Below are 27111 nucleotides of genomic sequence, written 5' to 3' on the forward strand. Positions count from 1 at the left end.
CAGGTCTCCGAAGTTGGATCTCTGTCATATTGGGCACCGATTCAGATTCTGCCAACATTTTCACATTTGCAGATACTCTTGGAAAATGCTGCTGAGCTCAGGAGCCGGAATTTCGCTTGTTGTTGAGGAAAACATGCTGCCGAATCACCAGGGTTTGATCCACTACATGCGTCATAGGCCACACCTCAGATGTGTGAATGAAACGATTTCAATCGCATTTTATGTCCTTGTGGAAGCATGAATAATGAAAAGCGTAGTGCATGTAGATACCAAGTTAATAGGCCCTTTTTTTTTTTTATCGCAGTTTCTACACTAAAAGATATATATTTCTTGTAAAATTTAATAATTGATATCCTATTATGTATTATTTTTTAAGTCTAACGATCTAGTTACTCCGTATATATTATTGGATTATTGATAATTTAATAATTTATTCCCGGCTAGTAGGCGGCCATTCTGTTTCCCCTGCAAGCCTAGGTCGCAGCACTCTTGGTACTCCTTAACAACGCTAGTTATTATTACTGATAGTCTGTTTGTAATACTAAAAGATTAAGTAATTTTTATTAATTTGTAAATAAAACTAAGGTAAAAAAATTAAATATTTTTATAAATTCCAACCACAAGGCACTACTTTTTCTGCTCACAGCTTATCCAGAAAGCAGCTGAAACGATCTGATGACAACTTTACTTAGCTGAACTTGGCTCTAGGCTAGCCTGTACTGAATCTGTGCCCTGGTTATCTGTCTTAGCTCTCCTCGCAAGAGAACTATCGACCAATGTGGCGGCGCAAATAGCCATGGCCAGAAGCTGGGGAGCCATAGATCAGCCTGACCCATTCAAGCCATGGCTAAAATTGGCTAAAATAGGCCAGGAAATAAGACATAGGTATAGCGTTTTGACCGTGTATTGCTACATGCTTGTTTACCTTGCATTTATATATTTTATAAATTAGCGTCATATTCTCCTGTACTCTACGAGATTATTTTCCTCTGCCTAAAGCCAGGACAAATAGTTTCTGGGCCAACACTATTCAACAACCTGGTTGGCTGTGGGTCTTCTTCACTAGATCTTGCCTGCAAACGGTGCTATTTCGACGAGAACGAACCAGAAGACAAAGACAACCATGCCTACTGACCTCACCGGAGAATGGGAAAATAAGCTTGCAGAGCTGGCTTCCCTTCCAGCGGAAAATGCAATCTGTGCCCGACTAACGGGCATCGACGGCATTGGAATTGCCACCCTGGTGAGCAAGCTGAAGAAAGATCCCAAGTCATCGAAGGACCCCAAGTCGTCGCAGGACCCCAAGCTGCATAGCGGCTTCGCCTTGATTCTTAAGCACGACACAGAGCACAGGGACTTTGAGTGGCTCCAGTTCATCACCCGACAGCTCATTGTTGGAGGTGCTTCCAAAACGGGCAACCTAGTCATCAAGACAAACACAACCTCTTATCAATTGGTAGACTCAGTGGCGGAGATCACAGACTACGCCTTTGCGACCGGCTCAAAACCCTCCAACTGGAATACCTGCTGGAAAGTAGACTCTACTATTTCTAAACCCTTCTTCCGCGACGGGTTTGAGTACGCCATCTCCGATGCCCATAAATTGACCGCTATTCTGGACAGTCCGGGTATCTTGGTCGGTAAAAAACTGAAGGATGCAGACAAGCACTTTTATGAAGATGCCCCGGACAACACAGTGGATATGAAGGACGCGCTGAGTGCTGGCGAGGAGATCTCCCGTGCCTACTTCTCGGACTACCTCGTGAAGAAGGTCGACGGCAAATACCGTATCTACGCCCGCTTTGACTTTAGCTTGACCTGGAAAGCAAAGGATTCGGAGTCCTTGAAAGCAAAGAATGCGGATAAGAACAACTTTACGCTTCGTTCTTTGAGTGCCACTACAACCACATCACTGCTCGATTGCCACATGGACGCCCTCAAGCACAAGACAATTAAACATGTGAAGGATAAAACAGGTAAAACAAGCACGAAATCCACAGAACCATGGAAGGACTTTCGTGACTTGATTCTCCAATAAGCTGATCCGTGGAGGGGCCTGAGCCTTTTGCCAGGATATGACCCATAGGTCAATTCTTGTGTCTTTTTCCGTGATACGAACTGATCTTGGGATCACGAAGAGGAATGGAGAAGAAAGATGAAAGAAAGATAGTGATAATATAGCAATGATAATTTACTTGTGATATTGAACTTCTATTCTGAGATAAACAAAATTCTGGGGCGTTCCGATAACAACCTTACCTATGGGCAAGCAGAGAATGTTTAATGAATGCCGGACAGGTAGCCATGCTCATTCGAGAGGCCCTGTTTAAAACACGTTTTTTTGAAGATTAAGAAAAGGCGGATCTAAGAATGTATCATAGGATAAGTGAGCGACCTGACCTTGCTTTGCTAGCTTGACTGAGAGCTCAACGGCACTCGACACTGGTCACGATACTTATACTGGTGAAGCTGCAATTGGATTACAAGTGGTAAAAAAGTAGCAGTGTATAATTATAGCTGTACACAAAAGGTTTCTTTAGACGAAGACACAATCTCCACTTTAACAGCCAGATATCGTAGCGCCAGCACCAGTTACACTTCCAAACCCCCATCTCTTATTTACAAGTTGGCACGGTATCACATCAAAAAGCCATTTTGGCCAAATTCCCTTGCGCCTATGAGCAGTACGTGTACCTCTCATTGCCGGACACCGTCATCGATGTCACAAAAAGAGGAAGGCATGTGTTCCCCCATCATGCTAGAACAAAGGCCATGCGAATAACACTTACAGTTCTGCTTCTTACTCGCACTCACAGGGATCACGGCTGATTAGCGCAATGCCATACACTGCAGCGAAGCTATTTTAATCGATACCATGGCGTCGCTTGATGAAATCATTGTAATCGTCGATCTAGAAACCACGCCCAATTGATTTCATTTCTCGCGCCGAATCTTCTCAAGCTCGGCCCGGCGGTCACAAGTGTCACCTGATAGTGATATATATATATAGTTACATCTTGTTTCAAGCTATAGAAGTGATTTAGCTTTAACATGTCCCTCAATAGGAAACCAGTACTGAAGTCATTTAGAAGAGTACTATGTTATATAAAAACAGTGCTATATATATTATAGTATATAAGCGCTATGTTATAAATTGTATGTGCTATATTATAGTGTGTTTGGCCCTGTGTGCCACTAACCCAATCAAGTAACTAGTTTACATCATTCTCCAGCAGCAATTATACGGAGCAGTATTATAGTAAACAAAAAAAGGGACGGCTTACTGTCATCCGATATCCAAGCTAGCTTCATGTTATTTAGCGTCTAAAAATAATAGGCGTAAGCCGGGTACCATCGTTTTGATCTGCGATTCATTGATTAAAGTCGTATTCGACTAGTATAGAAGTGTAAGGTAGTAATTTTTTGGTCCATGCTGTCTTATATGAAACTCCACTGCTCTGCGAAGAATATAAAGACACTTCGGAGCCCCCAAACTACTGTAGAGATCATCACTCTACAAATCATCATTATACCACGCCAACCTGACTCGTCTTTAAAAGCATCTGAGTCTCTACTAAATCCATCAAGCAAAATGGTGGCCAAATTTCTTCCATTAACTCTTCTGGCCTTTGCAAAATTGGGCTTCGCTGCCAATGAGTATAGCGATGATGATTGGGCTAATAGTAAGTTTACTGAACTTGATAACTCCACTAGGAAGTAAAGTCTAGCTAATATAATTCGTGTAGATCAAGACTTTGTTATTAAAGACCTTGCTCCGTAAGCTTTGGGGATATTGGACTCTATCAATACCACGAATAAGTTTGCTAACTGTATCCTAGGATTTGGTTCTTTTCAGACGGCGCTTGTTATCCGCAAGCCGCAGAAATTAATGGCCAGCAGACAAACGGAAATGGTGCCAGCGGTTGTGGTGTTCCTGCTGGCAGCGGCCTAGACAGCGGCTGCCAGTCTCCAGGCCAATGGAATGGTGCAGGCACTCAAGGCACCTCGTTCCCGACGTACTGGACCATCACAGACTGTCAAGACGGCTCAAGACGTGTTTGCTATGATATTTACTTCCGCCACGATTCGGGACACGAGTCGGATTGGGAATACGCCTGTGTAGTCCTGTCCAAAGACAGCAACGGCCTGTGGTTCCGTAACGGCATCATCTTGGAGGAGGACCCCAACCAGCCCCTCGTTTCTTGGGGTGACCTGGAGACTTGGGATGACGGGTAAGTTGTTATACTCATAATGTAGCTCGAGTCTCAAAATGGACTTGATGCTGATTCCGATTATTTTAAACAGGCAATCATTCACCGACGGAAGTAATAGAAATGGTAATCACGCTATGATCTATTCAGCCAAATTCCATCATACCATGTTTGCTCACCAGTATACCGGGCTGGGCAAGGACAATTGCGCCACCACCGTATCTGAGATGTTCCGCAACAATGACTTCTACTGGGCTGCTGCCAATAACCTTGAGCCAGGCACGAACATCCCCGCGGAATGGGTTTGGGGCAAAGCCGCCTCTAATCCCCAGGCTTTGTCTAACGCAGTCTGCGGGTACCCTAGCTGAGCGTCGTTGAACATACCATAGTTAGTTAAAGGAGGATCGCTCTTGCAGGCATATCCAGTATATATCAGGATCTATGTGAGCCAATAGAGCAACTGGATATTGTATGATTTTACTTTAATATACTTGTTTATATAGTCAAATAGCCAGCCTTGAATTGATAGAGTACATGCACCTAGACTACGTACAACGACCAGACTTGCATAAGTGCAATAGTAAAACTACAAGGCTTATTAACCCATTTATTTATTCAGTATTATGATTTGTTCAACTTAAAATAAAGCATGCTTTTTGAATGGATTAAATATACAACTATATGTTCAGGAGAGACCTCGGTGATGCCAGTAAGGATCTCAGCGCCGGGGATTGGAGTTGCTGCTTCGGGCACTGAATTTTATTGCTGGGATTAAATTCATATATTGTTCCATTGGGAAAACAACAAATAGTTCGTGAAATAGTATAGTTTCGCAAGCCATTTCTACATCTATTGCTACTAGCACAGTGGTCTTATGCGCGCGCAATTTCCACCTCGATTTGGAGCGCAAGCTCTCTCGCCTTATCTGAGCCTCTGCAGAGGTCAGAGTCTGGAAGAATATGTGCAGCGGTCTATATGAACGGCGAGGACCTCGCCAAGAGTTGCCGAGATGCTCGCTCTACAGCTGCAAAGGTGTTGCTGACCTTCTCGTCAGTCGTCTTAGAGTGATAACTCTAGGTTTTGCGGCGTGCTGCTACTATCGACGACATGCGTTCTTGGCTTATTAGCGTCTCGGCGGTCGTCTCCTTGGCCTTGGAGGCTTCCGATCGGATTGTCCCGATAGCCGGCAATGAACTTGCTGAGCGCGATCAGACATACCGCGCCCGCAATGGCGACGCATTTGCCGTAGAGTATGGTTTTGATTACCATGGAGGCGACTACAAAGAGATAACCAATGCGAACTTGCACGATTGTCACGATTGTATCAACTACTGTGCGGCTCACTCATCGTGTCGGGCTATTTCTTACACGGGCAAGTCATGCTGGCTGAAGTCTACGGTGGAAGTCGCTGTCGCCAACAACAGGGTAACTGGCGCTGTCCGATTACGATACGTCCCATCTCCTATTGCATGCCCTATCGACGGCGGTGAACAGCGGGTGCAAGCAGATGGGAAAAGGTACACCGTTGAGTGTGGGATGGACCGCCCTCATGGTGATATCAAGTCCATACCAACGCTCAACTTTGCCAACTGCGTCAAGCTCTGCGACGAAACCGAAGGATGTATTGCGGCTTGCCAGGGCAGTTTAGCATCACTGGTCGTCCTACTACGGCTCCGGTCGATACAATTGCTGATTGTGTGTCTTGGATTGTAGCGCAGCCGTCCGACGATTGCGAGCTGCTTGCCGAGAAAACCCATGTCCCATTGGCCCAGCTTCTCAGCTATGTGCGTCGTCTATGCCCGCAATTTGGGCTGGTGTCTCTAGTACGAACAACATACTAATGAACGTGTCCAGAATCACGCCCTGCAACTTCGTTGCAGGGCCGTTGCAGGCCTGTCCTACTGCAAAGGAAAAAATGAAGAGAGTTACTCGACCGCCAGACATGGTGAGTACCCTCAAAAATGGCAGATTCTAAAAAGAATACGTAAATGACCGCAACGTCTGAGGTCGTCGCTGATATATGGCCAAAGAGCTCGCCGGGAGGCAAGTTTCAGGATCGGCGCCAGATCAGGTGAGCACTTTGATCACAATCTTGTTCATCAAAAAGACTGCAGATATTTTGCTCCAAATGCTCTGGAACGCTAAAACAAGGCCCGTGTTTAATAACCTCTCTTATGCCGACTTGAGTGATTATCTCCTCCGCTCTCCGGACGGGCAGAGTATCCTGCAGGATCCAGGGCCGGCTGATTATATAGCTTGCAACCTTGCCGTTCTGAACGATGCGGTGGCTAAGTGGGCGGGTCCTCCCCAGAGTCTCTTATGTATATGCTTCGATGAAACTACCTGTTGCGAGCCGGCTGATGATTGCCCGAATCCAGCGTCAAAGCGGCAACTAGTACGCGAGACAAGCCTTGGTCGTGTCATACCCAATGATAAATCAGATTTAGTTGAGCGGGCATCCAACAACTACCCGTGGTCAGCGACGGATCCAAGTGGGCAGTCATATTCTGGCAGCTACACTGCCATATCAGTACGTGAACAATACAAGAGATCATCATACTGTCTCCAATGTTAGCTAATTAGACGCCTAGTGGCCGCTGCCGTCTGAATTCGATGCCGCTGACTGGATATGGCAGCATGTCTTTGCGATGGACTTCAACGACGACTATACAAGTTTGAGCCCGCTGGAGTACACACAATCACAATTGAGTACACTGTCAAACAATGGCAACTATGGTGTTGATGAGTTTGACTTTGCTCAAAGTGCGTTCTCAGCCGTGCCTGCCCCCTCCTCTTTGCCCCATGGCCCCTCTACGTACCGCATTTTCCTTTCTTTGAGACGAGATACCCGAGACTATTTCAAGTACGGGACAGCTTATGAGAATAGAAAGGCTCAAGGTTAATATGATGTCCTAGCTGAGCATTATATTGAAAAGAACTTGTTTGCAAAGTTTACTGCCGATTGTATTACTGGGACACTTCCGTCCGGAGCTAGTTTCACACAAGGCCTTGCTATACCTCCTACCTTCTTTACTATTTCATGAACACGAATCTTCCTGCTCTCGCAAATGTGCCCACTGTCCCCGGCGCGCAAAGCGTGATTCAGCCAGTGGTGCGCCTGATGCATATACTTGAAGCAAAACCTGTACCGACAACTTCATGCTCCTGCAAGCCAGGCTTAATAACCTGAAAGAGGGTGTCAGTCCTCTTCTCCACCTCCTCTGTTACTAGATGAATTGTTGTAAAAGGCAAGCTTAGTATCTTGATATATCACTCACTACCGCGGATCTTAGATAATGAAAGGAGATGACCCTGTCGCAGACATTTCGATCCAATCCACAATGACTAACGTCCCCCGCGTAAGTACGTATTATTTACCATTGCTCTATAGCCCATTCTCTACGAAGCTATACTACGACTTCATTAAGAAATTGTCAGCACTATGTCCTTACGGTGATATACAAGAGGTAATGATAAGATGATAAAAGCAACAAAGAAGCAATTTAATTAGGAAAGGGAAGATTAGAGATAATTTCGGACCATTTCACACCGCACAGATGTTTCGCTCGGAATTTCCGATGCCTCCAGATGTTTCGAGACTTGAAATTTCGGTTTTCAGTGAAAACTTTCGTCCGAAATTCCGGCATGGCCATTCAACAGTCTGTTATAAAGCTGTTGTATACCCCGAGTTACTATGATACAAATACTCTAGACTTTTATACATTTTAAGTACTACTGCATGTAACCATGGCGAATTTTCTACGAGCATACTTCCCTACTAAGCCAACTCTTTTAGAGAAGGATGTGTTTAGTCTTAAAGGAAAAGTAGGGCTCATAGCGCAAAATATACTTCCTCCTATATTATTATTACTGACATCTTTCTTTACAGGTCTTTGCTATTACTGGAGGTACTGGTGGTGTAGGTCTCGAGTTAGCCACGATTTTGTATCACGCCAACGCCACTAGAATTTATCTTCTCTCGCGATCCTCAGAGTCAGGAGACAACGCCATCGAACACATTATGAAATCTGAGCCTCCTCTAGGAATGGAACCACGTTCTTCTGAGCAAGCGGAAACTCTTCGCTTCCTGAGGCTTGATTTAGCAGATTTATCTAGCGTCAAGGAGGTCGCAGAGTCATTTCTGAAGCTCGAAACACGTCTTGATATCATCTGGCATAATGCAGCAGTTATGCTGGCGCCAGAAGGCAGCGTTAGCAAGCAAGGTTACGAACTCACCTTTGCAACCAACGTTTTCGGCCCCTACTTATTGCAACACTACCTTACACCAACTATGCTTCAGACAGCCCAGAATCCTGACACACCAAAGGGTTCTGTTCGGGTATGCTGGGCAGGGTCTGGCGGCAGTGTAACGCCTCCAGGACAGGACGGCATCGTGTGGGAGGACTGGAAACTGAGCCCTCCGGCATTCCAGGGCTTCACAGGTCGCACTCTTAGATACATTCAAAGCAAGGCTGCAAACGCAGTTCTCGCGGCTGAAATGGCCAAGCGCCACCCTGATATCATCAGCTGCGCATTTAATCCGGGTGCTATCAAGACAGATATTGCCCGCCATGCGCCGTGGTACCTTCAGGCTTTCCATAATCTTATGTCTCACCCAGTGCGATTTGGCGCATTGACAGAGCTTTATGCCGGGTTGTCAGACAAGGTTGCCGAAAGAAATGGGTGCTTTGTAGTTCCTTTTGGTCAGATTGGCCAAACTACCCCAAAGGTTGAAGAAGGAATCCTGCAAAGAAATTCCGGTACGAAGCTGTGGGATCTATGCAATGAGAAAGTCAGAGACTTTTATTAGATTTGTATCGTAGGGTACGTAGAGCGAGCTTGGTACACGGCGAACGCTTAAGTCCGCCAGGAGCCAGCTAGGAGCCAGTTTAAAACAATAAAAAAAAACTATAAAAAAGATGAATGAATTGTGCAGTGAAATAACCCCAAGCAGAGTCCAAGTGCTTGTATATGCGATTACAAACGAGCAGAAAGAGGAGTTTCTCATTCTCCCACGGCTTGCTTGTGAGTTGGCACAGTGGGTACACAACGTACACACTCAGCTATTGACATTATGCTGTTAAAATCCAGTGACATGGGGGACCACTTGGCGCATTCTCCCGGAATCTCGGCGCATGCTCAGTGCACCGAGATTCCGATAGCGCGTTTTTAGAGGCTTCCGTGATGCTCCTTTGAATGAATCCTCATAGCAAGCCCATGCAACACGCTGATAATGTTGCACAAGCTACTTTTGGCAGCAAATTGATCTTGCTTCTGGCTTTGGGGTTGCCGACACGTGGTAATGGAGAGGACTGCAGCTTCTCGAGCTACGCGCTTCGGAACCGTGGCCGGGAGAACAGGTAACCTTCGCCGATCCTGTGAGGCCTGTAGGAGTTTAAAGGTCCGCTGTGTCCTTAATACAGACGGCGCCAACCTGCCCCAATTGTGCAGAAGGTGGTTTTGATATCTATTGTCTTCAGTCAGCATAGCCGAGAGCCAATCAGTAACAACCAATACAGATGTAGCAGCAATGGGACGGCATGCATCTTCGAGCAAGCCATTGCTCGGCCTCGACGGGCTAAGCCAATACCGTAAGTGTTCTTCATTCATCTCCCTTGAGTATAAACTAACTGATTAATCTCAGGAAATCAAGGTCAAAAACAGTTGAAGAGAAGATTGAGGGACTAGTTACCCTCATATCATCAATGACTGAAAAGACGGAATCGAGTAAAGGACTCGGAAGCTCAACCAACATAGATTCAGCTACCACTGTTGATACGGAGCTAGATTTAACAGCATCCTTGCCTGACATTTATCAAGACGTGATTTCCAAGGGTTTCCTCGCTACTAATGAAGCAAGTCAACTGCTAGCAGATTTCATCGCCGCCTCGGCGGAATTTCCAATTATAGTGCTTCCTTTTCAGGCTGACCTAGAGTATCTACGATGGCAGCGACCCTGTCTCCTCCTTGCAATCTTCACTGCCTGTGCTCGAGACCATTTACAAATACAGCTGGAAAGAGAGTTCAGAAAGATGCTGGCTGACAGAGCGATTTTTAATGCCGAGAAGAATATCGATATATTGCAAGGGTTACTAGTGTTTCTCACTTGGTAAAATTAATGAAGCACTGCATTGTACACCCGTATGCTGATAGTTGCCTATTAGGAACCACCATTATTTCCACTCTACTAGAGACCAAATTTACCAGCTATCTCAAATGGCGACCACAATGGCAGTAGAGCTTAGGCTGGGCCCTCCGGACGAGTCATTCAAGAATATTCTGATTCAGCAACAAGAAATATTCGAGTGGTCGACTTGTAACGAAAATTCTTTTCCCGTCGTCGAAAATATGCGAACATTTGTGGCTTGTTACTACATTTCTTCTTGGTAGGCTCTCCGAGTACTTTTCATATAGCTGGTACACTCATTCACAATTCTTGTTCAACAGCATCGCCCTAGCAATGAGAAAACCAACGCATTCCAAATACAGTAGCGACATTGCTGAATGCTGTACGCTGTTAACGCACGTTTCACAAGCCGTATCAGATGAAATGCTGCCATGCTTTGTCCAATTACAAAAGCTGGCGGAAGAAATTGATCAATTTTATCAATACAGCCATGAAGAGACTTTGCAGAATATGGATTATATCCAAATAAACGCTACGATAAAGAATTTCGGGGGGAAGATTGACCATATAGTACAACATTTTTCGCCGGAAGCAAAGGCAAACAGTGCGTATCCTCCAACCTATTTATCACTAGTACCTATTATGGAACTTACTATGACAGGTTTGATTCAAAGGAAATGCCTCTATCTACAGGTATATATACAAGAAATTGGCCTTCATTATCCTTTGAAGCATCGAAATCTCCACAACTTGGGGAATTTCGCATGCTGCAATTGGTGCTCATCGCTGCAACGGTTTAGTATAGTAAGCTCGTGCGTGCAAGCAGCACAGAACTATATTAAACAATATGTGCTTTTACCTCAGGAAACTCTTCAAAACACTATTCTCTTCCAAGAATCAGAGCTCTTATATACCATCCTCGTACTGGGTGCCGGTACACTCGGGGGCATTGCTGTGGGGGAACCAGATCAATTGCGCGAAATTGCAGACATTTCTTTTCATCTTACTGCTCTTAGGGACAAAATGAAGACCATGGTATCCGTGACAGAAAATGGGCGAGACAGACGCGATTACTTCTGGAAAATGATGCAATTTTTGAAGCATTGTTTGAACTGGAATTCAACATACACTGGAACTCAGAATCATCCAACAGGTAACGGCATGTGCAGCAGAGATAATGACATGTCTTTTACAAGGATCTTGGAGAATATTCCTGATGAAGAAGTAACACAAGATAACGAGATATTCAATATGTTGGATATGAGTTGGATTATAGATACTTGAATTGCAGCCAATATGATGAAGTCATAATTATATAATAAACTGTGTTCAAAAGCTTACTATTACATGTAGGTCAATGAATACACAGGATAATGGTTGTGTAATAATTGAAAGAAACAACATCTTACTCCGTGTACCATAGAGCAGTATTCGTCTGGACCAACCTTCTGCTATGTTGAAATAGAAGATTTCATGTAATGCTTAAAATCAATTCCCGCCACCTGTGTCTCTCAGTAGCAAGTTATCCCTGACGACTGGCACTAAAATCGCTTTAATCTTTATGTTATATATTGGTGAAGGGGATATTTTAAATCCATGCCATGTAATTTAGAGGTCGGAAAGTTGCGAATTTGTAAGGAGTAGTTTGCTGTACCTTGGCCTCATATCAGTATCATCATATAGCAAAATTAGTCATTCTCGAATTAACATATTAACAGTCGGTTTGTCTTACCAGAGATTCGAGATATACTAAACTAAATTTGATGTGAATTATCTCCGTTATATAAGGTTTTATATAATATTATACTTTTTTCCAAATTCTGAGTAGTTACACATTATTCTGGAGGAATTGTTGAATTCTTTCAAAACTTTCGACTTTGGAGTTGTGTAACATAAAATCGTGGCCAGTGTTATTAATAACTTGAGACTGGAACGAGGCAGCATCAGGAAAAAGCGAGTTCGAATTAGCCAACTGATCAAGGCAAGCGCCATTATTGGGGTTACAAAACAAAACATCTTCGCTACCGGTAATAGCAAAAACTTTGCCAGCGAATCCAGTTGCCGGCTGCAGACCCTCCGCAAGAGTGCCGCCCTCTCCACATGTCATGACATCCTGCGCATCGAAGCTCATCTTCGGGATCGTAGCATCGTAATCGCCACCATAGAAAATATCACCATGTCCAGTTTCATTGCTAGCGGTGATATATCCCAATGGATATCCCTTGAAGCGATCAAATAATAAAGCGGCTGGCTGCATCTGGAGGAGAAGCAGGGGACTCGGGAGGGGAACGAACGCCGACCAGCCTGTTAGAATCATGGCATCAGCAAAATTTGGTGAGAATCTTGCTGCGGCGACACCAGTGATTGAACCATAAGAATGGCCTGTAAAGACAACTTTGGGGAAAGCAATCCCAAGAGGATTGTTTGTCGAGCGGAGAGACACCGCGATGCTTTCGATAACTGCAGCTTCAATTGGCATCTGGACGATCGTATTGGGGTCTGGAATTGTAGATTTGCCGTGTCCAGGAAGGTCAAGGGCTAAAGTCGCATATCCTTGCGAGGCAAAATATCGCTGATATGAGTAGCCAGAAGCTTGAAGATTCGGCTCGCTTAGAGCATCCCATATAGTACGATCGCACGTGTTACCGTGGATGAGTATTTGGATAGGGAGAGTTTCGGGATGAGTAGCGTTACTAGGAGCACAGTATTGAGCGCTGATGGAGAATATAGCAGACGTTGAAACTTGGCCAACAGCACCAACAGCACCAGTATTCATAGCTTGGGTGACAAACTGATCGATTGAGGTAGCATTGTCAGGGTCGAAACTATTGCCAAAGTCCAAGTTGGAAGCGTTGGCAGAGACTAAAAATTCGACAATTTTGCACTCAGCTTCATCTTGGGCTGCAGAAGCAGAAACAAGAAAAGCGGCTATCGCCAAGAAACGTCGCATTTGTTTCTGGTTACTAAGTCGACATGATATGAGAATTGAGAAGATTTTGTCTCTATAAGTGAATGCCTATTGCCCAATACTTTGTAGCTTGTGGCGAGGTTCGGTATCCAGTGAACCAGTCAAGCGGGAGAAGTCTCATTTTATAATGTGCAATTTAAACCCTATTATTAGTATACTACGTACTATTGGCCGATAATGAGACCGAATTATATATGCATATTTAGTATATGGAGTAACATCTTCGGAAAACTGCCGGAAACTGTCAATGATTAGCAACTAGTCTTACCATCTTATCCTGGGTCGTATATCCGCACTACTAAGCGCAAGAATTCTCTCCTATCCCGGTATAGTATTTAAAAAGGCAGGGATCATGAAGTAGCCCTCCAGGTTACCAATTATTCCAGATTTTGACTGTAACTTAGAAGCACAGAGCACGTGCAGCTGCAGTTATTCAACTGCATCAGCAAGACCAGGGCTATTACGCCCCCTGCAGCTTCGCAGCTAGGGCTGACATTTGTAGTAGATAGTACGAGATGTCTACCCACGGAAAAACAAGTGAGTTAGTTATGCACTCCTGACAAGGGATACAGGCAAGACTATTATAGTGGAGCGAGCTGTATTCAGAAAATAATAATGTAATCATTGGGGGTGAAATAGAAATTATTATTTACCCATGTAACACGTTCATGCACAAGTTATCTTCTTAGTGCGCTGAGTTGATCTGTGCTGTAGAAGGGGACATGTTACATGGTGAATGGGAGGCTCAGTTTGTCCTTCACGCAGCACTGTACATCAAATAGACAGTTATCGTACGCTATATGAAAGGAGGAATGCATATGAATACAATATACCTACTAGTATATCTAGTGGCGACTACACTATTGGGAGTTATATAACTTATACATCATCATATAAGACAACACGCGTTTGCGGTCTTAACTCTTCATAGAATATTTCAGCAATGCACTTCATATTTCTTATCACCGTCAAGCCTGACTACGGCCAGTATAGCCCACTTTTGCTTACTGGCCAATATGTAGATTGCACCGTCCGGGTTCCTGGTCCCTGTGCAAGCCGAGCCAGGACGAGTATGTATATTGCGTGTAAGAAAAACGCGTGCTAGAGAGCCTGGCAAGCGGTCAGCACTTTTGACCTGAGCTGTTTAGAACTTTGCACGTAGTATAATATACCTACCTATGAATAACTAGCCCACTTTGGGTACTACTCACTGGCTAATAGTGCTAGTTTCACCCTCTTTCCTTATTAGATACGAGATCTTATTCTATAGTTTGCCGTCGTACCTGACTTAACGGAGCTTGAACTGGCTACTTCACTTGCTGGGTCAGAACATAGCTTTTTGGATGACGGTTTCAATAAAACTTTGCAGTATATTTATGATTAGAACAATGAAACTTAGTGAATATAATTCGGTAAGATCAAGTAGTTAATTAGTGAAGAGATAAGTTACAATCAGTCAAGGATAATTAGGGTTGTTGGTGAATTTAAAACAGTACGCTGCAATGTGAAGAAAAGAGCATAATGGTTACTGGCGAAGCCAGAGAAAACACGGTATGGAATGGGTAATTATTCTTAGCTTTACAGCTTCAGTAAATACTGAAGACCATTATCTAAGAGCTACCAGGTCCACGGGATAGTCAAATCTGGCTAATTCTGGAATGAAGAGCTCTCTCTATCACAGCGGTGGCATATTTTGGTATCCATATATCTTATAGCTAAAAACCCACGTAATACTTGAAGTATAGCAATGTTTTTGAACCCTCCATCTAATTTAATCCATTAATTCTTCCGACACAGCTTGCCGCTATTCAAATCGTACTCCCATGCATCGCTCCCAACGCCCGATAGTACGAACAAGCTCTCAGTGGGGTCATACTTCCGCTTAACTTCCAACAATTGATCGTAGCTGCTCCCGTAGAAGTCATGTTGAAATTGCGAATTGAAAGGGTTCGCCTCATTCATATATGCCCCGGTGTCAGGTGCCCACTCCCGCCACACAGACTCCAGATTTTGATCACACCACATCGCTGCCGCATTCAGCGCTTCCTGGGGAGGATTACTCGCATTGAGGTTTGACCTAACAGAAATGACATGTATGTACGTGGACCGCCAGACTGGGTTCAGAGCGCCGCGCATGCTTTGCTCAACGGAACGAGGGCCTGGGCCGGCTTGGAGACCGATGATAAGGAGAGATTCACTGCCTGTATCATCGCCTAACATGATGCGTTGGAAATTGGATACCAAGTTGGGAATGGTTAGATCGGATAGTTGAGCGCGACCAAGCAGACGACTTGACAGAAGACTAGCTTGGCCGGCACCGCTTGGCGAAGAGTTAAGGTCGTCAAAGAAAGATAGAAAGCTAGGATAAGTCACTGGGTCTGTTAAGGACACTGTAATAGACCCTTTATAAGCGGATTGAGCTTGCATGCTAGCCAAAACCGTTGCTGTAAGCGACTTCAATGCGTCGGCCGTGGAATTGTATGCAAAGAATCCCAGCGATATAGACACTCCCGTGCTCGGGCCAGCCAAAACATTCGCTGATCCAGCCAACCCGGCATCCATCAAGTCCGGAATAGCACTAGCTAATACTGCCAAGGCATTCCACGTTGCGTTTATGCTTGCAGAATCATTTCCAACCCGTGACATGATGATGTTGGCCGTCACAACATTAGTTGGTGCTGGGTGCGTTTTGAGGGTATACTCGGTCACAACGCCGTACTGCCCTGCGCCGCCGCCACGAATCGCCCAGAGAAGGTCCTGATTCCTGGTGGCATCGGCAACGAGGATATCGCCCTGCGTCGTAACAACCCGTACTTGGAGGATCTGATCCGCGGCAAGACCGTATGTACTCGAGAGTGGTCCATGGCCACCACCTTGGATGTGTCCGCCGAGACCAACAGTTTGGTCATTGCCGCTGATGACAACTCTGCCAACACCAAGCGCAGCGCGGACTACGAAACCGTAGTTATTACCGCTACCAGCTATGAGGACACTCTCTGTCGTATTTGAGCCAGGAACTGACCATGTGGAATTGAGAGTGATGCTGTTGAAATTGCGCGTCCATATAGACATAGAGTACGCACCGCTCGACCTGTCTCTTTCATCAGCATGTATCAAGACACAGGAGACCGAGAATAGGTTGCTTACCTTCCATTCAAGTCATGGCCAGTTCCCTTGACAACGATACGGATACTGCGCTCCGAAGCCCATCGCATCGCTGTGGCAATCTGCTGCTCCGTCGTGGCATTGACGATGTACTGTGGCAGGCTGCTGATGCTGCATCCTTTTGTAGTTGTGTAGCCAGTGGCATTTGGTGGTAGACAGGAATTGTTGGCGTAGATGGGAGAATCAATGGATTCCGGTAACGAGGCGTGGAAAGAAGAATAATTCCAGTTTGCCTCAACTTCGTCGCACGAGTCTGAGGAGTTGAATGGGTTCTCAGGATAACAAGAAGATGCGACAGGCTGTACCTTGAGGAGAGCTCCGTTGATAGAGGAGTTTAAAGCCACCCAGTCGCTTGTAGAGGGCCAGTTGGCGTCGAGAGGGGTAGTCTTACATTGTCTCTGCGCAAGGGCAGCTATAAAAAAGATGAGAAGCACTGCTAGGCGAATCATGTTCAAAGACACTTTGAAGTCTTATGATGTCGTCTCCTAAGTTGTATTATAGGCTGGAGATTGATGCTGGATATGCATCTTAGTAACTTGGGCTTGCCTTACTATTTATATAAGGGATCTGGCTGCTCTCAACTTTCTTTCCACGACATCTTTAAGCACAATCAATTTCACACCGCATTTTGCGTCCGATCCACAAAAACCACGCCCATGGTAAGGAGTTTGATGTAAATAGAGTCATTTAGCTACAAGAAGAAACGCCTCATATTGGCATAGGACATGGGTATAGACTTGCCTGGCTCTTCTTTGGGAACTTAATCTCTACCAATATCCACCAAAAATATTCTAGGGTAGTGCCGGCTGTATACCCTATTACCCTCGGATCAACGCGATTTCGAATCTAAAACAAAGGAAAAGGAAACTGAGATGAACATCACAGGACAAGCAAGTGAAGCGCAATACGAAAGGGCCACCATCAAAGCGTCTTCGTCGTTTCGTGGCTTAGATCACCAAAATGATCTCCTGTAGCTCCGAGGTTAATACGTTACGCGACTCCTGAAAGTGGCTCACTCGATAGCTACCATGCCCAAAATGAAAGCGAGAAAGGAGTGTTGGGTTGAAATACCGATCCCTTGCATTGCCCATACCAGACATACGTCAGCCTTTTTCCAAATATCTTGACTTGGAGCTGATTCGATCAAGATTTGGTCTTTGAATCCCAGCTAGTCGTATGTACCAACCAGGTGCCATATCCCGGCTCTGTAAATACCGAGAGCATGGCGATTGGTGGTTCCGAGACCCATTTGATCCGCCAGGGGCTGACGGCGCGAGATCGATTTCCCGGATGGCATGTAGAGAGACTTGACCTTTCCTCGTCTGGTCTCGAATTTTCGGATAGCACCTTGATTTTTCGTATAGAATCCTCCATTTTTCGTATAGCATTTTTCGTATAGCATTTTTCGTATAGAAGCTTGATTTTTCGCATTCCGGACAACGCAGACCAACAATCTTGCGACGTAGCGTCCGTTTCATGAATTGATCCAATTCAGTCATGAAATATTGCATAGATCAACCAGAGAGCAGGGTTATCTCGGCGATGACCTTGTTTGATCGGCAAGTTCAAGCTTCATACATCTCCACCACCTCTCTTTGACGTTCTAATTTAGACATGGCAATGGGGTGGCGTAGCCAACTTCTGCCGGATGGCAGTGTCTGAGAAGTAGAGCAAATAAATTTAATAAAAATCTGTCGCTTCAACTATTCATTATGCTACTTCAAATAAAACTCGTCATTTCAATTACCACTTCAATTCTCGATTCTTCTTTTTCGAATATACAAGCAATGGAGGTTACATTCAAGTCTTAGTCCACAATCTCCGTTGTTGAACTTCATATTTGGCTATTGCATGTGCTATTTTGCTCTTCGTCCTACTAACTATTTATCCTGTTGTGGCTATGATTGAGAATTATTGGCACAACAGCGGCCATCATGGCATTTGTGCCCGTATTACCTTACGAATTTTCCAATTTGTGCTCGCCGTCATCACGGCTGCTCTGTACGGTATTGATCTCGCCAGCTGGGCGCATACATCGGAAAAAGCCGACCCCAACTGGATATACGCTGAGGTAGTGGCTGCATTATCAGCTTTGACTGGTGTCGCTCACTGCTTTTTCACGATTACTTCTGTTACGTGGTGCGTCTGGGATGGAGTGCTTTTCCTTCTCTGGCTTGTGTTAGCAGCAGTGTTTGGTCAAATAATATTTTTGGTCAGAGGAGAGACTAACCAGGAAGACTTCTCGATGCGAAATATGAAAGCTGCTTTCTGGATCGATCTCTTCAGCATGCTACTGTGGCTGGCTACGGCAGTAGAGGGCTGCTTATGGTGTTTCGTTACACGCAAGATCACACGGCAGACAGATAAACAGGGAAATCGTGCCGGCAAGGTAAACGAGGAGATGCTGGATGTGCAGCAGCAATTCCACAAGCTGGAGAAATTGGATTCCGATTCTCGTCAGGCTGGCTCAGGGATGATAGAGGGCATGTGTATTCGCACTCTTGTTAATATAGATATGGACACATAGCTAACTACAAGGAAAGAAGCAGATCACAGAAGAATCATCGGTAATGCAAGCGGCCTCTACCACGCCGCATTCACAAAAGCAGAATCCTCCATCAGCGAAGAAGAAGAAGAAGAAGAATTATTCTTCTTAGCACCACCCAAGTACTCACCCCGCAGCAGCACTTTTCCCATTTCCCTCAACATTGTAATTCAAGTTGTCGGTAGCCGTGGAGATGTTCAGCCATTTCTCGCTCTGGGAAACGCGCTGCAGAAGGACGGCCACCGAGTTCGCATCGCGACGCACAGTACATTTGCCAGCTTCGTCCGCTCCGCTAACCTCGAGTTCTTCCCTATCGGTGGCAATCCCGCCGAACTTATGGCCTACATGGTGTCCAACCCAAGCTTGATTACAAGACTAGCAACAATACGTGAAGGCGCTATCCAACGTAAGCGCCAGATGTATCAGCAAATGTTGGCTGGCATCTGGGAGGCGTGTGTATTTCCCGATCTCGAGACTGGATTCTTGTTTGTTGCAGATGCCATCATCACTAATCCGCCGAGCTTTGCGCATGTTCACTGCGCCGAGGCGTTGGCGGTCCCTGTTCATTTGGTCTTTACGATGCCGTGGAGTAGCACCGGAGCATTTGCGCAGCCATTGGCGGGACTTGGGTCACTAGAGATGGAAAAAGAGAATGCAATGGTGAATTATGCTTCGTATGCTGCTGCGGACTTTCTGACTTGGCAAGGGTGAGTGAGGTTCTTAATGATTTAACATTAGCTGCTCAGGTGCACTAAAATCTAACCGCAAGACAGGTTGGGAGGCATTGTTAATGATTGGAGGGTAAACATGCTAGATCTGGAGCCAGTCCCTGCCACAGAAGGTCCGCGTCTGATCGAGATACTGAAAGTTCCGTTTACTTACTGCTGGTCACCTTCATTGGTCCCAAAACCTGCTGGTTGGGGCAGCCATACAAGTAAGAACATGCCCAATTATTCGATGCTTTCATGTTGTGGTATTAAAACTAATAGGATGGCAGACGTATGCGGTTTCTTCTTCCGCGATCCACCGTCGTACACACCAACTCCCGAGCTCCACGATTTTCTGCAATCAGGAGTTCCTCCCATTTACATTGGCTTCGGCAGCATCGTGGTGGACAACCCAGACGGTTTGGTGTCCATCGTGCTTCAAGCCGTTAAGAATGCAGGAGTTCGAGCAATTATTTCACGTGGTTGGAGCAATCTCACTGGCGAACAATCACACAACATCTTCTACATTGATGATTGCCCACATGAATGGCTATTCCAACATGTTGCGGCCGTTGTGCACCATGGGGGTGCTGGAACAACAGCTTGCGGGCTAAGATATGGGCGGCCGACCGCAATTGTGACATTTTTCGGAGAGTAAGATCCCCTTTTCGTCTTTGTGTCGTATAACTGTAATCGGATAACTAATGACGGTGTCAACTGTAGCCAAAGCTTCTGGGGCCTGGTTGTCGCGCAAGCTGGAGCCGGCCCAGTGCCGATTCCATACGAGTATCTTACATCGCAGAAGCTCTGTCAATCAATTAAGTTCTGTTTGTCTCCAGAGGTTGCAGATGTTGCGGCTGCAATAGGACGAAATATGGCCTTGGAGGATGGGCTCACGGCTGCCGTTGATTTCTTCTACTCCTGGCTACCTCGTTAAAATATGAAATGCGACTTTTTCCCGAATGAAATCGCAGCCTGGGTTCATGGAAGAGGGAAGCGGAAGGTCAAGATGTGTAGAGGGGTGGCGACCATCTTGCGGACACATGGAAAGATTGATGAGAAGAACTTGAGACTGTGCGTCTTAACTCCTCCCTAGCTGACACTTGGCCTAATAGTAATGGTTTGTAGACATCGTTCAGGCAATATTGTCATCGAAAATCGGCGCTGGGACCCCATCACAGCTATCTCCTCTGCATCTATTTCGACAGTTGTAGGCGTGGCTGATGCAACGGCCGGTATCGTCAGTGGGCCGTATGGGGAATACAGAAAAGATGCACTCAGCCGCAAGACAAAACAGAACTACGGCACCAATGTCGATATGACAGGGAAGGTGGTAGGACATAATACCGCAGATGTTTTGCCAATATCGAATGATATGGGCCATCATCTCCCAGAGTCAGAGCTTCCACAATATACCTGCACGGCTCCTCATGTTAGCGCGGCGGGTACTATGGTCGCCGCTTCAGCCAACAACATGGTCAAAGTGCTCCTCCTCAGTGCCAAGGGGGTGCTCGTTGACATTCCTGTGGCTGCAACCGAAGGGATGCGCGCTGTTCCGGAGCTATGGGGCCAGCAAATAAAACGGTATGAGCCCGTGAAGGATTGGAGAAGTGGTGTGACGATTGCATACAAGTCATTTTACGAGGGAATGTATGGCGCTGCGACTGACATCTTTGTTCGTACATATGAAATGAAGAGAGAGGAGGGGGCGTCAGGAGTGGCGAAGGGGCTGGGACAAGGATTTGTCGGATTTGCGACCAAGACGAGTGCCGCTGTCTTGGGACTTGCTGCGTATCCAGCACAGGGTCTGTCAAGAAGTATCAGAGCTGCTATAAAATGCGAGACGAAGAGAATAATTAAGGAAGCTAAGTGGAAGGAGGGGGAGTGGCTGGTTAAGACGAGAGAGTTCTGGAACCAAGATCATGAAGCTATTCTTGAGGACTTTGACGGACTAAGAGGGAGGAAGGGACAGAGGTCAAAAAGCGGGAAGTAAGTAGCAGGATAAGATCATGTGTAAGAAAGGTATAATGTTTAGTCGTAAATATAGGGTTTCACGCCATTTATATTCTGATATCTAAGAAGTGATTCATATCCAAGATTCTTTTGGACTGGGGTTGGTGATAGCGTAGATCCGTAAGAGCTGTCAACTACCAGCACTGGGGAGTAACGTTTTGGTTAAGTATCTAACAAAGAAGCACAACGGCTAACTGCGTTTGGGTACGTCCTCAACAACAACCCTAGGAGCAAGTGTTCTAACGTATGGAATACGGGCGTGAAGAGGAGCTGCGCACTTCATCTCGTGGCGCCATAAAATACACAAGTATTGTTACGACTCACGCGGAGTCATGAGAGATGAGATACTCAAAATTACGGGAAATGAGATCAAATAAAATAATTAATGGCGAAATAACTATCTATCTAAATACTGCGACGTGTCTAAAGTATAAGTATCTAGGGATAACGTTCGGGAATAACATCGTCTCCAACGTATCCCTAACAAATAAGAAACTCTATTTATTCAGGGCCATGTACGTATAATTTTTTCTATCATGGCCTCTCTTCTGCTCTCTCCAAGTCTTGGCCAGGCTTAGGCCAGTAGGCGGACAAATCGAAAACCGGGAGATTAAACGGAAAGGCCAATTCTGCAAGCATGAGCGCGCATGTCAGATACCAAGCCATTATTGCCACAGCAAACAAGATTGCTCCAGAAACCTAGAAAATGAGCGTCAGTTTGTAGAGATAACAGAGAATAGGGATCATATGCATATATGTTTAAGATGCAACGCAGAGGGGAAGTCTCCCAATCTAGCCTTCCAATAAGAAGCGGAGAGGGTGAAGAGACCTGCCATAGCATCGGCGAAAATAACTACCAGCACAGCATTTATTCTGAGAGAAATAACGAAGAATGTAAAAAATGGCAAATCCCAACACAGAGATATATAACGCTAGGCCTGCGTTATAGTCTGCCGTCAGTGCGCTCTCGGCGGCACTACCAGTAGGAGAATATGACGCTGCAATGTCGGCAGTAGGCAACTGAAGAATGCAAAGAGAGGACCAAATACAGTAAAAAAATCCGCATAGCATCATATTAAAAAAGTTTCCGAGTACCCATTCAAAAATCGTCGAGAGAAAAAGGAGTAGCTGTCCAGTGAAGAAAAATATTCCTCTTGGGTAGGGTCAGCAAACCACTGGATCCTGGGAACAATATGCTGTGCTCCGAGACTTACACAACACTTGCCAAGGACGAGGCTCCGCCCCAACCCATCAATACTGTTGAAAATATTCCAACAGAGATGGTAAACCTTTGCATATCTCAGTGGGAAAGCTATTAGTAATAATTGATGGAATAGCTTACCCCATGAGACCCAATGCAAGAGAGTTTGCGAGCTTTGCTCTACGTTTGCCATCGTAAAATTGTGGTTGTGAACCCTAGAGTAGAACTTCGTCAGCACCCTTGCTAACCAAAATTTCGCACTGAAGTGGGCAGATCATACCATCTTTTGAAAGGGAATATCTACTTAGAGGAATGATCAAGTGCAGTTTTTTACATTATTTTCTCTCATGCAAGTTATACAAAGTATAGGCATATATCTTTAGATTTCTTTTTATTAAATTTTGTATAACTTTTAAGTATTTATGGGATATATCGACATGCCACCGATGTCACTACTACTCGGCTGCTCGGCCTCGGCCACTCGGCGGCTGGGCTGTTCTTTATTGGATCTCGGCGATCGGCCTTAACGCGCCGTAACTAATTGTTCATGAATTAAAGGATCAGCTACTGGGCCTTGGAACACCAATAATTGCCATTATTCGAGATATAATAGATGAGAGTTGATCCTTCCCCCAGACTACAAAACATACTTTGGCAACCAACGTAATCAACCAAGGGTTGAAAGAATTAGCACTCCAACATCTAATCAACCTCACTTTCCGTCACAGCCATGATGTTGGGGAAGATAGAAGAACCTGTATCCCAGCGCCATAGGCGAATCGTTGTTGCCATGACTGGAGCAACATGGGCTATTCTAGGAATTCGAGCATTGATTGCTTTGCGCAAGCTGAATGTCGAAACGCACCTTATAATAAGCAAATGGGCTGAGGCCACTATCAAATACGAAACAGATTATCATCCATCTAATGTTAAAGCACTTGCAGACCATGTCCATTCAATCAATGATATGGCAGCCCCCGTCTCAAGCGGCTCCTTCAAAGCTGATGGTATGATCATTGTCCCATGTAGCATGAAAACGCTTGCAGCAATTCATGGCGGGCTAAGCGATGACTTGATTGCTCGCACCGCCGATGTGATGCTTAAGGAGCGACGGTGTCTCGTTTTGGTGGCTCGGGAAACGCCGCTGAGCGATATCTATCTGCGCAACATGTTGGAAGTGTCCCACGCGGGCGCCATCATATTCCCTCCAGTGCCAGCGTACTATATCCGGCCAGCATCTATGGATGAGTTAGTCGACCAGAACGTTGGGCGCGTGCTGGACCTTTTCGATATGGATACCGGGGATTGTTCGAGATGGGAGGGTTGGGACCAAGCAAAGCGTTATATAAATGTACAAGAGAGGAGCAATTATTTTGGTATATATGAGTGTCTTGGCCTTTATTTATTCAGCATTGTTGAAATAAATAGCTATTACATATTCCTTCGCGCAAAAAAAGTGTATACTATAACGGTAATAAAGAATCGTGTGTTGATATTTCGTGGAACGGATAGCTCTAGTGATAATCCACCGTAGTGGATTTCGTAAAATTCCTTCGTTATAGTCAACCAACATAACAAAGCAAAGAATGATATTATCATCAAGTTTAATATTGCCTTTTAGTACGATAATTGTAACTAATAGTTCTTTCCAATTTAGTTTAGAAGGGTCAGATTTCCCCTCTCAGGTAGGTGTCTCTAATTCTAGTCTATTGGAACATATATAGTTATGGTACAGGGTACATTCACTCAGCCACTATTAAATCTTAGCTCAAATAGTATAAAGAAGTCAGTAGCCAACATCAATTCCGAAGACTTTGACGATGTGTACATGAAGCTAGTTCAACTTGCCGAATCCTCCCTTCTCCCAACAGGCCAAAATCTTGTCTTGAAAGGATTTGGGATACCCTTGACGAAAGCTGGTGTTGATCCAATTTCTGCCCGTGGTATATTCGACGGGGAATAGCGCATCACAGACCATATTGCCACCTTTGGTGGGGTTACCGTTCCCATGGGCCATGTAAGGGATGAGTGCGAAGCCTTTAACATCTTCGTAAGGATACTCGTCTAATCCAGGCCGGCACCGTGTGGAGAACACCCACATGATGTCTGCATCGTCATGGACGTCAATATCTTCACCGACCAAAAGGATACGATGGAATGGCACTCCTGCCTTGGAATTGAAGACTACATTGGCGACAAGCTCGGCTAAGTCTTTGGGAGTGGTCTTCATGGCCCGCAGCTGATCTCCATCCACCTGAAGAGCGACCCAAGTGCACTGACAGACGAGAGGCGAACTGGCTTGCAGAATCGGTAAGCCAGAAGCCGGACAGAGCTTGAGGACTTCAGCGGCCGACAGCAGACCTCCTATGGATTGCTGTTTCAAATTGGTCAGCAAAGACACGGGATATCCATCTTTGACTTTTACTCACAGTTTCGTCGGTCGATCTGCCCGTGGCTGACAAGGGAAGAATGGCATTGTTACGGTAGGTGATCTTGTTAACCTTGAACAAGGGCATCATCCGGGAATCTCCAGGAAAGTTGACTCCAAGCATCTCGCTGTATGGACCCTCAGGGACCTGTTCGGTGATGGAAATGGTGCCCTCAAAGACAATTTCAGCATTGGCTGGGACATAGAGGTCGTTTGTGTCACACTTGACCAGCTTCAAAGGCTCTCCGCTCAAGGCACCAACATAGACAGCTTCACCGACTCCGTCTGGAATGGGCATGGCTGCTACCATGGCGGCTGCTGGGGGGACTCCAAACACAAACGCCCAGGGGGCATCCTGGCCAATCTCTCGCCACTTGTTGACAGTCTGCCAGTTGTGTTGCGGCGGATAGCACGCACCAGTCATGGTGCGCTTCCCCACGACCATGGCTCGATTGATGGACCAGTTGATCCATTGGCCATCCGGCGAAGCGAGAATATTGGCCCCATAGGTACCAATATACTTACCGCCGTCGGTCTCGTGTACCATGGGCGCTGGGATGGCATTCAAGTCAATTTCATCGCCTTCGATGCTGTTCTCCTTGACTGGGCCCGACTCGACCACTACAGGATCAACCAGCTGTTGCGAGTCAACAGAGAGCAGCTTCTCCATAATGACACCCGGGCTGGAGTCTGGAGACATAGCCAGATGCCGGGCGATGCGCCCAAAGCGTTGTGCTTTGAACTGGCGCAGAGCAGCAGGCGCACCGAGGATGCGGAAGAAGCCATTCTTGGCCCCGAGGACGTTATTGGAAAGCGGTGTCTTGTCGTTGGTCTCACATACGAGACGTGTAATGGCTGCAGCCTCGAGGTTTGGGTCGACGGGGTCATTGATTTCCACCAAATCGTTGTCGTCTCGGAGAGCGTTCACAAAGGAGCGGAAGCTCAAGTGCGGAGGCTCTGGGTCTTTATCTCTTGTGGACGCCATTGTTGGTATGTAGAGATGGTTATTGTTTGCCGTGTCCATCCTCCTCCTTTAAGTAATCGCATCTGGACAATGATGCTATCGTCGCTTTACACAGACTAATAGCCGCGAGGCCGAGATGCTCCGAGGCCGAAACGTTCAAAAAGGCTAGAATATTGCTGGGCCAGTAACATTAGATTGTTTCTAGTTACGTTTTCTATCTAGTATAGTCAAGACTATTAATGATTGTCTATCATATACGAGACAAATAGAATTCGAGATCATTGCTAATGTCATAGACGTAAATCTCCAAAATTAAAATAGGCCCCATCCTTACTGTCGCTTCTCCTTGGATTTGGCAGTAATGGCGGCTTTTTGAAGTTTATCCCAATAAAATGTAATCTTGTAAAAGGCCATTCGCAGTCCCCTTGGCTGTTCCTCCAAATACTATATTATCTTCCTCTTTACCTTATAAATATTTGCGTGAGATATCCATCTTCGTTATTCAAAATATAGGCTGCAAACTGGAAATGCACAATTTATAATTTACGATTTCATGATACAGTCAAACTGTTGTGTGTTCTCAAGAGCAGATAGAGTTCGTCGGAGAAGCAACTACAGATTAAATATTAGATAGCCGAGTCGCTAGAGAGCCAGTCTGATGCCCGGCCTAGCCTCTCTGTGATGAGATCCACGTATAGTAGACATTACATAGTCATTCTAAGATTATGTAGTGGCCGAACAAGGGAATTAAAATCATCAGTGCGACACCTGAAATGCAACCG

The 27111-nt window shown here is 45.6% G+C and overlaps 10 protein-coding genes across 10 annotated transcripts; 7 read left to right on the forward strand and 3 right to left on the reverse strand.

Annotated features, from left to right (window-relative positions):
• The first annotated feature begins 998 nt into the window (after positions 1–998).
• On the forward strand, positions 999–2172 carry GGI43DRAFT_416163 (uncharacterized protein). Its single transcript, XM_083207242.1, has one exon. It carries the CDS (start codon positions 1124–1126, stop codon positions 2036–2038), a length of 915 nt encoding a protein of 304 aa, XP_083056330.1. The 5' UTR covers positions 999–1123; the 3' UTR covers positions 2039–2172.
• Positions 2173–3592: 1420 nt separating this feature from the next.
• Positions 3593–4579, forward strand: GGI43DRAFT_387766 (uncharacterized protein; the record flags this gene model as incomplete). The annotated part of the gene is made up of 4 exons (XM_083203983.1): positions 3593–3683; positions 3747–3777; positions 3840–4232; positions 4306–4579. 4 exons carry the CDS (start codon positions 3593–3595, stop codon positions 4577–4579), a joined length of 789 nt encoding a protein of 262 aa, XP_083056331.1.
• A 739-nt stretch (positions 4580–5318) lies between these two features.
• Positions 5319–7145, forward strand: GGI43DRAFT_430699 (uncharacterized protein; the record flags this gene model as incomplete). The annotated part of the gene is made up of 5 exons (XM_083209297.1): positions 5319–5832; positions 5925–5995; positions 6066–6156; positions 6242–6741; positions 6803–7145. The coding sequence occupies 5 exons, from the start codon at positions 5319–5321 to the stop codon at positions 7112–7114; spliced, it is 1488 nt and encodes a 495-aa protein (XP_083056332.1). The 3' UTR covers positions 7115–7145.
• An 813-nt stretch (positions 7146–7958) lies between these two features.
• On the forward strand, positions 7959–9021 carry GGI43DRAFT_430701 (uncharacterized protein; the record flags this gene model as incomplete). The annotated part of the gene is made up of 2 exons (XM_083209298.1): positions 7959–8036; positions 8101–9021. 2 exons carry the CDS (start codon positions 7959–7961, stop codon positions 9019–9021), a joined length of 999 nt encoding a protein of 332 aa, XP_083056333.1.
• A 398-nt stretch (positions 9022–9419) lies between these two features.
• On the forward strand, positions 9420–11642 carry GGI43DRAFT_416166 (Zn(II)2Cys6 transcription factor). Its single transcript, XM_083207243.1, has 6 exons — positions 9420–9665; positions 9731–9802; positions 9856–10320; positions 10376–10597; positions 10659–10942; positions 11000–11642. The coding sequence occupies exons 1-6, from the start codon at positions 9514–9516 to the stop codon at positions 11620–11622; spliced, it is 1818 nt and encodes a 605-aa protein (XP_083056334.1). The 5' UTR covers positions 9420–9513; the 3' UTR covers positions 11623–11642.
• Positions 11643–12166: 524 nt separating this feature from the next.
• Positions 12167–13288, reverse strand: GGI43DRAFT_430704 (alpha/beta fold hydrolase; the record flags this gene model as incomplete). Its single annotated transcript, XM_083209299.1, has 1 exon — positions 12167–13288. The coding sequence occupies one exon, from the start codon at positions 13286–13288 to the stop codon at positions 12167–12169; it is 1122 nt and encodes a 373-aa protein (XP_083056335.1).
• A 1730-nt stretch (positions 13289–15018) lies between these two features.
• Positions 15019–16920, reverse strand: GGI43DRAFT_430705 (putative isoamyl alcohol oxidase; the record flags this gene model as incomplete). Its single annotated transcript, XM_083209300.1, has 2 exons — positions 15019–16397; positions 16454–16920. 2 exons carry the CDS (start codon positions 16918–16920, stop codon positions 15086–15088), a joined length of 1779 nt encoding a protein of 592 aa, XP_083056336.1. The 3' UTR covers positions 15019–15085.
• A 1451-nt stretch (positions 16921–18371) lies between these two features.
• GGI43DRAFT_430707 (UDP-glucose,sterol transferase) lies at positions 18372–21716 on the forward strand (the record flags this gene model as incomplete). The annotated part of the gene is made up of 7 exons (XM_083209301.1): positions 18372–18860; positions 18999–19723; positions 19790–19950; positions 20014–20377; positions 20447–20655; positions 20698–20797; positions 20852–21716. 7 exons carry the CDS (start codon positions 18372–18374, stop codon positions 21714–21716), a joined length of 2913 nt encoding a protein of 970 aa, XP_083056337.1.
• Positions 21717–23670: 1954 nt separating this feature from the next.
• On the forward strand, positions 23671–24558 carry GGI43DRAFT_387774 (UbiX family flavin prenyltransferase; the record flags this gene model as incomplete). Its single annotated transcript, XM_083203984.1, has 2 exons — positions 23671–24244; positions 24500–24558. 2 exons carry the CDS (start codon positions 23671–23673, stop codon positions 24556–24558), a joined length of 633 nt encoding a protein of 210 aa, XP_083056338.1.
• Positions 24559–24771: 213 nt separating this feature from the next.
• GGI43DRAFT_425666 (UbiD family decarboxylase) lies at positions 24772–26350 on the reverse strand (the record flags this gene model as incomplete). The annotated part of the gene is made up of 2 exons (XM_083208536.1): positions 24772–25311; positions 25367–26350. 2 exons carry the CDS (start codon positions 26348–26350, stop codon positions 24772–24774), a joined length of 1524 nt encoding a protein of 507 aa, XP_083056339.1.
• Positions 26351–27111: the final 761 nt, after the last annotated feature.

The sequence above is a fragment of the Trichoderma evansii genome (assembly GCF_050947405.1).
Source record: "Trichoderma evansii strain SZMC 28006 chromosome Unknown GGI43scaffold_27, whole genome shotgun sequence".
Taxonomy (NCBI): Eukaryota; Fungi; Ascomycota; class Sordariomycetes; order Hypocreales; family Hypocreaceae; genus Trichoderma; species Trichoderma evansii.